This window comes from Aphidius gifuensis, linkage group LG3 (assembly GCF_014905175.1).
Source record: "Aphidius gifuensis isolate YNYX2018 linkage group LG3, ASM1490517v1, whole genome shotgun sequence".
Lineage (NCBI taxonomy): Eukaryota > Metazoa > Arthropoda > Insecta > Hymenoptera > Braconidae > Aphidius > Aphidius gifuensis.
The window spans coordinates 26,308,350-26,322,143 of record NC_057790.1 but is presented as its reverse complement, the minus strand read 5'-3'; the positions used below and the strand labels follow the sequence as shown (position 1 = coordinate 26,322,143).

At 24.6% G+C, this 13,794-nt stretch overlaps 1 protein-coding gene across 1 annotated transcript in view; it reads left to right on the top strand.

The window, feature by feature from the left end:
* Positions 1–13,794, top strand: part of LOC122853352 — a 145,281-nt gene that overhangs the window by 96,548 nt on the left and 34,939 nt on the right. Inside the window, exons 7-9 of the mRNA XM_044153781.1 lie at positions 3,434–3,556; positions 5,562–5,708; positions 10,331–10,603. Of these exons, the coding sequence (XP_044009716.1) occupies positions 3,434–3,556; positions 5,562–5,708; positions 10,331–10,603 (543 nt within the window). The remainder of the gene's footprint in view (positions 1–3,433; positions 3,557–5,561; positions 5,709–10,330; positions 10,604–13,794) is intronic.

Genomic DNA, 13,794 nt, shown 5'->3' with positions numbered 1-13,794 from the left:
CATATATTTCTCGCTTCGTCACGTGCAATCAATCCAACGATCTGAACTAGACATAATTCCTCGACAACACTATTGACAACTACACAATGACAATTCAAGCTTTCTACAACCTCCCACTCAAAATATAAGCTCTCATAAATTTTTTTTTTTTATTTCTTCTCATTCTAGCAAGTAAATCCAATTCTCCTGAAAATTCACCGTGAAATTCATTTGTCAGTTAACTTGGCACATTTTTATTTTATTTACATAAACTATCTGCAGTAGAAACACATAATTACAATTTAAATAAAAAAATATATTTTACATAGGTGTTGAAAAAGTCCTTGATGTTTTTTTTTTTTTTTTTTCTATTTTTTATGTTGTCACGTATAAAAAGAATGGCGTGTGTACGGCACTTCATTAAAAGGACAACGAATTTTCTTCTGTCCGAGCTTCTCACACCTTTGCTTATCTAGAAAAATAAATTCAGAATAAAATCAGAGAATATGTCACTCTGCTGTTCACAATTATATCTCATTCTATTTTTTTTTTTTTTTTTTTTTGGTCCTTTTTTCTGTGTTTTACAATGTTATAAGTTTGCTTTTTTTTAACTTTTTTTTGGATCTGCATTATATGTCGGCAACATGCATCACTTGATTGCTTTATTTTATTTATTTTTTTGTCTTATTTTGTCTTGCTGTTGCTATTGTTTTTTCACGTCAATACTCATTGTTTGATATATATTTTTCTTTATCATTCTGGACGTAGTCAGCTGGAAAAAAAATATCCATGTGTTGAGATTTATTTATTTTTCTATTGAATGTCATTTTTTTTTTTAGACAAAAATAATTTTAGGAAACAATGAAAAATTTCTGAGATGGATATTCTTGTTTTTTTAAATATAAAAATTTTTTTTAATATTGAAAATGTAAAATATTTTATAGCTTTATTATGGTAGAATGAAAAAAAATTAATTTATATATCATCATGGCTCATAAATATTCTGTAGTCATTAAATTAAAAAAAGAAAAATTTAGTATAACTTTGAAACCAATTTTACTTGGTTCTTTTCAACGTTGAATATTGGTAAGAAGAAAAAAAAAAAAAAACATTAAGTAAACTTGAATCTTTCAGGATAAAGACTTTGAAAAGTTAAAGTTTGACTTTTCTCGACAATTTGCAAATTTTAGGCTTGAGATAATGGCCGTTGAGGTCAATTTATTCAGCATAAAAAAAAAAAGAAAAATAATAAAAACAGAGGATATAATTTGGGAGTAAAAAAAAAATAAATGAGGTTCATTGAATGAAAAATATACAAGAGAATCCAATTAAAGTTGTAATAAAATATTTACCATGAATTCTATTGATTGTGTAATCGAAATTCATATAACAGTGTATAATTCTTATCATTTTATGGAATCGCTATTGTTTGAAAAAGTCTTAACAATATTGTAGTTTCCACATTGTCCTCATGGTAAACGATATATGCGAGTTTGTGCGATAACAATAAAAGATATGCAGTTGCCTTTATTAAACCAAAATATTTTAGAGCTATAATATTATTGTCCTCTCATACTAAAATAAAAGCTCATGTACTTGATTTTTTTTTTTTTATTTCTCAAAGCTTTATACAAGTTTCAAGCAATTACAAAGAAAAAAAAAGAAAATAAGTGAGTGAATGAAAATCCGATATTATAAATTTATATTATATTCAAAATGAATATATGAATTGAATTGGATAAATTATTTTGCTAAAAAATAGTTTTTACATATATTTTTTGTATTTATATATAAAAAATTTATTTAAAGTGACGAATTATAATTATAATTAGTCAGCCCAAATTTAAATATGTTTTATATTTATTTCAAATAAAATTTTCATCTGTTTGAAATGTAATTTAAATATTCTATTGAAACTATTATGAAGATGTCAATTCGTTGTGATTTATATTTATGTTTAGTAGAGATGTGATTATGTTCTACCGTGGTTAAGTCAGCTAGTGACCGGTCATTGGCACATCCAATTCCAGGATCGAGTCCTATATATATACGCGATAGCGTAAGCGGATGAAGTTTTCATGTCTCTTATATCAGCTAATGGATGCGAGGAGTCAATTGCAATGCCAGCAAGATAGATATCGCAATGGATCTTGGTGTTTGGTGCAAATACTTCTAGGCATGGAATAAGTGGAGACGCATAGTCCACCCTTGTTCTATGCAAGGAAGTATTTACCCTCAACACCAAAAATTTTTTTTTTTTTCTTTGACTATGCAATTGGGACATTCTAAATGTTTAAAAATAAAAAGATTAGTTGTGTTCCAATATGATAAATTCATCTTATATTCAAAATAAATTTATGAATTATACATATAGGGTAAATTATTAGCTAAAAAATAATTTAAATATATTTTTGTATTTTTATATAAAAAACTCATGTAAAGTGAGCCTAAATTTAAATGTTATTTTTATTTATTTTGAATGTAATTCAAATATCTTCTCAAAAATATTATGAAGATGTCAATTCGATGTGATTGATATTTATGTTTGGTAGAGATGTGACTATGTTCCATCGTGGTTAAGTCAGCAAGCAACTGACTATACGTAACAATTACATCGGGTTCGAATCCTGTATGGTATAAACATATGTAGTTTGCGTGCTGTGGCTCACTTACTATTTAAAGGGATCATGTATATTAGTCTACGTACCTGTTGATAAAAAAATCATTCCACTACAACAAGAACTGTCACTACAGCAATGGATCCTGTTGTTTGGGACAAATACTTCTAGGCATTGAATAAGTGGAGACGCATAGTCCACCCTTGTTCTATGCAAGGAAGTATTTGCCCTGAACACCAAAAAAATTTTTTTATTTTTGACAATGCAATTGTAACACTTGTAAAACAATTGTGAAACAATACTAAATCAATAAATACCATCAATTTTAATTATTTAACATGAGCATTTTTTAATTTTTATATAAAATTTTTTAGCTCTTTACATCCTCCTGCTTATCAGACAACAATTTAATTTCGTTCTAATCACGACAAGCCACATTTATTCGCTACACTCTATTAAATAAAAAAAAAAAAAAAAATATACCCTCCTGAAAATAAAATAAAAATACAGACACAATCTTGATTGAAGTTTTTTTTTTTCCTATTAATTCTTCAAGTTAAATGACCAAATGAAAAAAATAATAAAAAAAAATCACTTTTTAATTAAAAATATTTCACAGTAAATTGGATAAGATTCTCTCTAGAATTATTTAAATAAAATGACTTTATTATTTCATGAATATCATTATAATTAATCTCCACTGAACCACTCTCCATTAATCTTGTATATTTTTAATTTTTCAAACATGAAAAAAATAAAATAAACATTAAAAATGTCATTTATTAAGATTGAAAATTCCATTACAATTATTTGTTTTTTTTTATATTTTGTTTCAGATACTCCATCATTTGCAATAACGCGAATACCTGGTTTTGGTATTCCAGTTACTGAAGGGATATCTCTCAGTTTAAAATGTGAAGTGGATAGTAATCCAACGAGCTTACCCATATGGCAACGTGGTAAGTTACCGAATAATTTTAAAAACAAAAAAAAGAACAATTTATATTTTTTTTTTTAAATCCTTGTTCAAAACTTAATCCTCCAGATTTTTTTTTCCTCATTTAAAAAAAAAAAATAACTTTCAATTCAACTGGATATAAACATAATTTATTATATTTTTCTGGCTTATCAAAGCTTTTCTTTTTTAGTGATAATAAAATACAATACACAAAGGGAAAAAAAATTACGTTATTTGAAAAATGATGTAAAATGATAAATATATATTAAATATATTTTCTTTTTATATTTTTCAAAGGTCTTTGAATTATCCAAATATACAAGCTATATGTAGGACAGTAAAATAACTTCAAATATGGGCTCTCATTGTTCACAAAGGCACTCATAAAATATCCGTTCATGTGTATTATATATACATGAAAAAAAAAAGAAAAACCTTTGACATATTTTAAGCAGCTTTGACAATTCTTGACTCGAATATTTTCTCTGGTTAAATTTATATTTTCATTTTGAAAAAAATATTTTCTTTTTTCTTTTTTTCGATCCATTGTCAGGCATCAATTATTATAATTTTTCAATTGTTAATTTTTTTAACAAAGTCAACATTAAAGCTTTGTAATTAAACAAAAAAATTAATTTATTAAAGCTATTGTTTTCTTTTTTTTAAGAAAATTATTATTAATAAATTTTAACTGTAAAATGTAATTTAAATTTATGACAAATTCAATTTGAATTAATCATTAATATTATTATTTTTTAAAGCCTAAAATATTTGGCAAAAAATGTAGGATAATTTTATGAATTGTCTTACAATATTTGCAGCTATTAACTGTTAAATTTTAAAACTTTTTAACATTCAAAATATCCATACTAAAAAAAAAAGGAAAAACTTAAAAATACAATTTTGTTAAAAAAATATTTGCATCATTTGTTTCTTAGCCAAATTGGTCGAAACTAAGGGATAACAAGTTCCGTTAAAATAAAATAATAAAAATATGAAAAAAATATAAAATGTTTTTTGCTCTTTTGCCAAGTCACGATGGTATTCTGCATCATCTGTGACAAAGCGGCTTGGATTTCTCTAAAGGCCAAATACACAAACCTATCTTTTCTTAAAATTGAGTAAATCTTTAGCTTATATAAACTTTCGAGTATTTTACCATCCACAAAAACATTTTATACATACTCTAGTTTTTTCTTATATACATCTATAATGTTTCGAAACTTTTCTACACAAAAAATATACAAAAAATTGAATTTTGTATAAATTGTTTGTTGCAAATCAAAATGACAAAACTGTGATCAATTTGAAGCTAAAAATATTTAATTATCAAGTTAAAAAATTACATTTAAATCATTTTAAAAATTTAACATAAATTATTCATATTTAAATGTACAAAATTGAATTTTATTTTGCATTTTTTATTACGATTATACATGAATAAATAAAAAATACAAAAAAACAAATGTTAAATCTTTAAAATTCAATTTAAAAATTAAAAATAATATAATGACAACGACAGTAAATTATCAATTCATTTTATTCAATGAAATTTTAAATTATTTTATGGATAATCAATAAATAATACAAAAATTAAATAAAAAAATTTTGTATTTTAAAATATATTTTTTGTTCAACTTGTTCTGTCAGCTTTACAACATAAGCCATTAAATATTTTACTCTTTGTTTTTCATCTCCAACCACAAAAAAAAAAAAAAAAAAAAATTGAATAATTTTTTAAACTTTAAAATGTATCAGTAATAATGGTCAATAAAAAAAGCCAGATGTCATTTTCATCATGTTAATGTCTATACTGAAGAACGTTAAAATGAAGAGCAAAAAAAAAAAAATATATATAAAGAAAAAAAATGGAATGAAAAGTGACTCCATAGAGAGATGAAAAAGTAAAAAATGAAAAAATAAAAAAAATCTGAAAATGCTGTGTGTACTTTGTTTGAAAAAATTTTATGAGTGCCCTTGGTAATAAAGATTCGTTTATGTTGTAGACAATGGGTCACCACCAGTGGAACAAAGCGAAGATGGTTGGTTGAACTTCACAAAGATAAGTAAAAACGACAGTGGTTGGTACAAATGTTTTACGAGACATCCACTTGGTATATTTGACAGCATTGGATATTTTCTTTATGTTAGACGTAAGTACAACATTATTTATGATAATAAAATTATTTAAAAAATATAAAAAAGCTTTTACTTTATATTATTTTTAATTTTTTTATTATCATTTACATTTATTTACAATTTACATAAATTTTTTTCCATTTATTCAACAAATTATTATTGTTATTAAATTAATTTTAAATAATTTAAAATTACCCATATATCATTTTAAATTAATTAAATAAACAAAATCCTGAAAATTAATTTTCAATATGGAAAATAATTAATTTAATAATTAAAAATTGAAATTTAATTTATTTTATTTTATTTATGAATTGTTAAAAATTAAAGCAAAAAATTTACAAGAAATACTTTTTTTTTATTAATAGTAATAGCTTGTTAGTTTATTTATTTTTTCCATTAATTTATTTGTTAATTTATTTATAAATATTATAATTAAAATGACGGAAATAAATGATATAGTTGTAGCATCCTTCCTATTAAAATAACGTCACATCAAATGACAAGTTCTAATGCTGAATTTGCCAAAGGAATTAGATATGTATTCTCGATAATAGGAAACCACAACGATGATTTGTCAAGGGAGGAAACAGCTCAGCCATCCGGAAATTATTCCGCGAATCGTAGTTATGAAAATTTGCAAATTTCCTTCGTGTACGGTTAAACTCTACATAACAAGATTTTCATATATACAGGCCATCTGGTGTTTTTGGTGAACCCTCTATGCTAACTTGCACTGGAAAATTTTCTCATTCTACTAAAACCACTCTCATATTTCTACCCTATCATAGTTGTCCCTCTTCATATACATATTGACTATATTTCTCATATCATCATCTCACTCTGTTATCAACATCTCTCAACACCTTATCCAAACATGCAATCCCCCTATGTCGACGCTTGGCCCCATCATCATCCGGGTTTGCCAGTTTCCGATCACCTAATCTCTCCACAATTTAGCCTGTTTTAAACCCCATAAACTTTACCCATTCCTATAGTAATCATCGATTACACGCTTCAGTGTCATGTTCAAATCAAACGGATTATCCATTCTCTATCATTTTACAAACAACAATTTCAAATAGACCGAGAGAGGCAAAGAGAGTGAGTGAGGTCAGCTTTTATTATTATAATTTTTCATATTATCAAACGGTTGATTAATGTTTAACGCAAATTAAAAATAATTAATGGATTTATTAATGACAAAAATAAAAGTGTTATTTCTTTTTTTTTGCACAATTTTATCATCATTTTATCATCATCCAAAGTAACATTAAATAAAAAATCTCTAAATGATAAATCTAGCAAAAAAATGTGCATTTTTTTGCTGCAGGAATTTTGCAAATGAAAAAAAAAACATAAAGTATCATTTGTCTTTGTTTTAGGTATGATGTGTTTTCTCGTATTTTTCAAGATGAAAAAGAGAATTACAAAGAAAAAAAAAAATGTCATTTAGGTTATGTTTGATGAATTTTGCAGCAGACTGTTGATATGACTCTGGGAATTCAGTTGGCCACCTCAATAGGTGTTTTTTTTTTCTTGTTTTTTCATCTAACGAAAGTTGTATTTGTTTGGTTTTTTTTTTTTTTCTTTTATCTACCTACGTTGCACATCAAACTTTAGTCTTCTGCTTCTATAACTTTTTGTCGCGTCTTCACACCGAGTGTCTTCTTCTCTTTACCAACTTTATATATACTCTACATGTTATATACATAATATCTTCTCTCAATATTTAACAAAAGCAAGTGAGCTTGAATTGAAATTATGGATCGATAAAACACATACACTTTGAACAGAAAAAAAAAAAAAATCAAAATTATCACGACAAAAGATTAAAGAAAAAAATATAAATTAAAAATATTTTTTCTATTTTTTTCTGTAGATAATTATTCTGTAATCATTGCTGGTTTTTCTCCGTATACTTTTCCGAAATTGATCTGGAAAAATAGCTCGTGAAAATATTTTCATTTTTAAATTTATTCGTTAGAAAAATATTTCTCTAGGATTTTTTTGTGATTCAATTCCAGATTGATGCGAAAAATATACAAAAAAAAATGAGTATAATTTGAAGAAATTCGTAGAAATATTTTCACTGGGAGTAGAAAAAATAATAATAAATATAATATTTTTTAAAAATATAATAAAGATGATAGACTCGATGTGATTGATATTTATGTTTAATAGAAATGTGATTATGTTATATCGTGGTTAAGTCGACAGACACTCTGCCATGCATTGATGTCATTTTGGGTTCAAATCCCGTACTGTATATATTATTCAACATATTGCTTCATATATGAAGCAATGTTACATAATTCGTGCAGCGAATGAGTCTACAATTAAAATAATTCTTGCAATATATATATATTTGGGATGTTACAATTGCATTATTTGATGTTAAGGGCAAATACTTCCTAGCGTAGAACAAGTGGAGACGCAAAGTCCACCCTTGTTCCATGCAAGGAAGTATTTGCCCTGAACACCAAAAAATTTTTATTTTTGACAATGCAATTGTAACACTTGTAAAACAATTGTAAAACAATACAATAACAAATTAACAAATAAAATCAATTTTAATTATTTAACATGAGAATTTTTAATTTTTATCTATAATTTTTTAGCTCTTTACATCCTTCTGTTTATCAGACAACAATTTAATTTTATTATAATCACTAAAGAAATCCATAAAAATATTTTCACTGGAGCTAAAAAAAATAATAATAAATGTAATATTTTTTAAAAATATAACGAAGATGATAGATTTGATGTAATTGATATTTATGTTTAGTAGAGAATGATAATGTCACCTCGTGGTTAAGTCAGTAAGCACTTAGCCATCAAATCTAAACATGTCTGGTTCGAAACAGGTCATCACAAATCAATCAATTAAATAAAAGAGATAAATACCATCGTATTATCATTTCTTTGCTGTGCATTCAAATCGTTCAAATTCGAATTATCATATGACAATAATTCGGCTTAAATCACATATGTCATGGGATTGATCATCTAGGTGTTAAGGGGAAATACTTCTTGGCGTAGAACAAGTGGAGACGCAAAGTCCACCCTTGTTCTATGCAAGGAAGTATTTGCCCTGAACACCAAAAAATTTTTATTTTTGACAATGCAATTTTAACACTCGTAAAACAATTGTAAAACAATACAAAAACAATAATAAATCAACAAATAAAATCAATTTTAATTATTTGACATGAGAATTTTTATTTCTCATATAAAATGTTTTAGCTCTTTACATCCATCAGATAACAATTTAATTTCATTCTAATCACTAAAGAAAATCCATAGAAATATTTTCACTGGAGCTAGAAAAAATAATAATAAATGTAATATTTTTCAAAAATAATGAAGATATAGATTCGATGTAATTGATATTTATGTTTAGTAGAGATGTGGTTATGCTCTATCGTGGTTAAGTCAGCAAGAACCCGGCCATTGGTGCAAATAATATTTGGTTCGAGTCCTGTTACGGAACAATCACAATACCATAATTTCAAAATAATATCAATTGATCATTGGTAAATAGTTCAAGATTGAGTCGTCACATAGAAGAGCGACTGATCGTCTTGGTGTCTGGGGCAAATACTTCTTGGCATACAACAAGTGTATGCAAAGCCTACCCTTGTTCTATGCTAGGAAGTATTTGCCCTAAACACCAAATAATTTTTATTTTTGACAATGCAATTGTAACACTTGTAGATCAATTGTAAAACAATACTAAATCAACAAATAAAATCATTTTTAATTATTTAACATAAGAACTTTTAGCTTTTATATAAAATTTTTTAGCTCTTTACATCTTTCTGTTTTTACAATTTAATTTCATTCTAATCACTAAAGAAAATCCATAGAAATATTTTCACTGGAGCTAGAAAAAATAATAATAAATTTATAATTTAGTGTTGGCAGTTGTTAAAGACAATTACCATTCTCAAATAAGCATAATCGTGTCACTTCCAAAAACTTGAAAGAAATACAATACGCCAAAGTTTATCTACGTGACCAGTGAACTTGATATGCTTGTGTCAAACAATACATACATTTCAAATGAGACTTATATTACTCATATATAGATACGACATGAACAATCAAGTCACATGAGTATATCACGTGGACAATATAGAGAGTCACGACATTGCTAAGCATACATATATGATATTTCAAAGTGATCATGTTTGGTGCACAAGAGAGCTAATCTTGAATACACACACAACAACGTTCGTTGATTCCAAATAGACGTATATATTTGGCACGTGTTCAATGGACTATTCAGCAAACAATAAATTACCAATCATTTCTTACATTTGTCTTCATGAAATTCTCATATTCCAATGAATCCTTTACATATTAATGCATTATTCACAAATTATTTAGATTATTCCTCCACTCAAGTAGAAAAAAAATATTCAAATTGTATTAATAAATAACTGCGCTACAATTTTTACATAAAAATTTCGAAAATATATTATTTTTAATATTTATTTCGAAGTAGAAATTTATGATCAATCATCAAAGCTTTTTTGATGAATAATTTCATGATTATTTGAATTTAAATAATCAATACAACAATTGATTATTATGATAAATGATAATGTCTATTTAAATTTTGTATCAACAGCAAATCCAGAATATGAAAGAGAAGCTGAAGCATTAAATGGTGAAGCAACAGATTCGAGAAAAATGGAAGTACAAATTGGTGGTGCTGTAACACTTGAATGTGACGGTGGTTGTTGGGGTCGTGGACCAGGTATGGATCCAGCTGGTGGTCCAGGTACACTATCACTTGATAGAGTTGTTTATCAAGATGCTGGTGAATATCGTTGTGTTGCACCAGATAGAAAACTTCAAGATGCATGGCGTGCACAATTGCCATATGAAATTAAAGTTACTGGTAAGTTTATTTTTTAATTTATTTCATTAATATTTATTTGAACTAAATAAATACTTGAAAATAATTGCAAAAATATTTATTGATGATAAATAAAATATAATTGTTTACATTAATTTAAATATTTACCAAGTGTTGTTGAAGAGTCGTGTTGAAAATGAGTAATGAATTTCAATTTTCTCATGCATTTTAAATTGAAATAGATTATACATATCCTCATCTATGGCACATTTTAGAAATGAATTGAGCTATGGATGAAGGAAAATTTGTCAATGGAATGGGATAAACGATATTTACTTAAGAAAATAATCGTGCACGTACGAGTGAGGTCGAATTTTCTTCTCTAGTTTATTTGACTAAAACGATGACGACAACACACGAATGAATATAAGAAATTCTAGATGATATTTTAAGGGTTCGTTTGATAAAGTACGATGGAATTGATGCGTTTTTTTTATTTGATGAAAATCTCAAGGGAAATATAAATATATATATGTGTATAAACATATATTAGATAAAGTAAAATTGAAAAAAAAAGGAAAAAAAAAAGGTAGAATGTGTAAGTAAATCTTGAAAACTGGTTGGAAAATAAAATAACCAATTCCCGTATGTCAAAGCTATATAGTTGCTTTGCAATTTGATATGGAATCTAAAAATATATATGATCGTATCAAAGAATTTTATATGACATGTATATTTTTGCTTGTTAAGTTTGGTTGGGTTAGTTTACCAATCCAAATGTTTGTAAAAAGAAAAAATATGATTTTTAAATTTGAAAATATATACATTATTTTATACAGTAAAAATTCAACGATTTTTTTTTTTTATAATTTACGAATAATAAAAAAAGGTAAATGATGAAATAAAATTATTTTTAGCTTGTAAATTTTTTTAGAAAAAACAATTAATTATTTATTAATTATTTTAAATTTAAAAATTTTTTAAATTATTTTTTTTTAAATATCGTAATTTGCGCTGTAAAATTGAGTCATTTTTTTTTTTTTTTTTTTATAAAAAAAAAATTAACAACCATCTTGATTAATTTAAAATGATTAAAATAAAAAAAAAAAAATTTAATTATTTATTTCTTTTTAAGAATACATGATTTTTAAATTTTTTATATAATTTTTTTGAGGAAAAAAAAATGTATTATTTACTTTAGTTAATCAAATAAAAAATGAATATATTATACTTAAATTTTTTTCGAGCTATTGAATATACAATGATATTTTTTCTTTATCAATGAAATTTTTTTTTTTTCAACAAACATATGCCTCGTGTATAAATTCATTCTTTTTTTCCGTTTTTTCTATTGAAAAATAACTTTATGATTTATTTGAAACACAAAAATATCTCAAGGTGTTTTATTTTAATTTTAATAATTTTTTTTATCCTTATACGAACTCAAGGCTTTATAAATATTAAATAAAAAAATACTCGTTATCTTTTCAATTATAAATTATTTTTAACTTTTTTTTTGTTTATTCTACAAAAAAAAATTATGAGTATTTCTCAATCCAAGCCACGCGTGTCGATCATAATTATTTTTTTTATAAAAAAAAATACGTCATAAATGAATAATCCACAACTTCACAAGGTATATAAGCAAGAAGTTCTGATACTAATTACACAGTCACCACTATCTAAAAAAATTTAAAAATAAATCTAAGCACTTTCATTAAAAACGAAAAAAAAAAATGTATAAAAATTTGTTTCTATTTTTTTTATTATTCAACTTTTCTTTCGGTAAGTTAATTTCCAAATTAAAAAACAAAAAACATTTTGAAGTAAAAGAGAGTTTAATTATAAAATATTATAAATAATTTTTTTTTATTTTTAATTTTTATAGAAACACAAGGAGTTCCAATAAATTTAATTTCAAATAATTGCTCATTAAATTCAAACAATACAAAAGAAATATATATCGTTCAACAAAATAATGAACCTGTGCAAGAATGTTACGCAATGATATCAGAGTTATCCGAGGCAGTAGGATATTTTTCAACTCGTATTGATATTAAAAGTAACAATCAAAATATCTGTGAAACTGGAATTGAATATCTTGGTCATTCACGTGAGGGTTTTCCTTTCGAAGATGTTTGTTGTTCGTTCAAATTACATCTTGATATTATTTATAAACTAGAAAATACTAATGGAAGTCGAAAATATCTAGATAGATATTGGAAAATTTTTTTTAAAAAAAGAGGCATTTATCATTATAATCATTTATTTTATATGAATTCGTATTCATGGTGGACAAAAGAAAATTATTATAATACTCTTAAAATTATACCTGGGTATTGGACTAACAATGTTGATGTTATATATTCTTAAATCTTAATGAAAAATTTATCAACTAATTTATTTAAAACACTTGCTGTTAATTATTTATTTGTTTATTTTTTTTTTTCTTTAATAATTTTTAAACGTTAATTGTCAATTGTTTTAATTTATAAATTTTTGTTTTTTTATTTTTGTTTCTTGTAGCGGATTTTTTTTTTTAATCATCAAGTAAATTTATTCTTATCAAATCTCAGTGTAAATACTTGTAATATGAAGGTAAATCAGTTTTTTTTTAAATTTTAAAATACAGTCATCAAATTGAAATTAATTTTTGTTTTATAAATATATTTTAAATGATGTCTATCAATTAAAAAATTTATGAACTTAATTAAAAATAAAAAGCTTGTATCAAAGTTTTTAATTAAGCCGAATATTGTCAATCAAATAAAAAAAAAATTTTGTCATTATGGTCATTTAGATATTAAAAAAAAAATCAGTGTTGAAAACAAAGTTCATATTTATATTTTTAAATTACTTTTCATTGACCTGAATAAATAAAATATTTTGTAATTATGCGGATAGTCATTAGTCATGATTTGAAATTATAAAAATAATATTTCGGGGATTTCCCTAGTTGACTGTGTTTGTCTATCAAAATTATATTTTTATTAAAATATTCTAGGAATTGAGCGTTTGAATTAAATTCCCAAAAATTATAAAAAAAAAAAGTAATAATATTTTTAAATGTAACAATATTCACCTGGTAGCATTTTTCTCATTAAAATTTTTTTTTTTTCTCTTTTAATTTTGAAATTTCTAATTTTTATTTTACTTTAATTTTTTTTTATTTAAGTATTTATAAATCTTATTGATAATAAAAAATAATTTTGCAATTTTTTAGCTTTTATCTT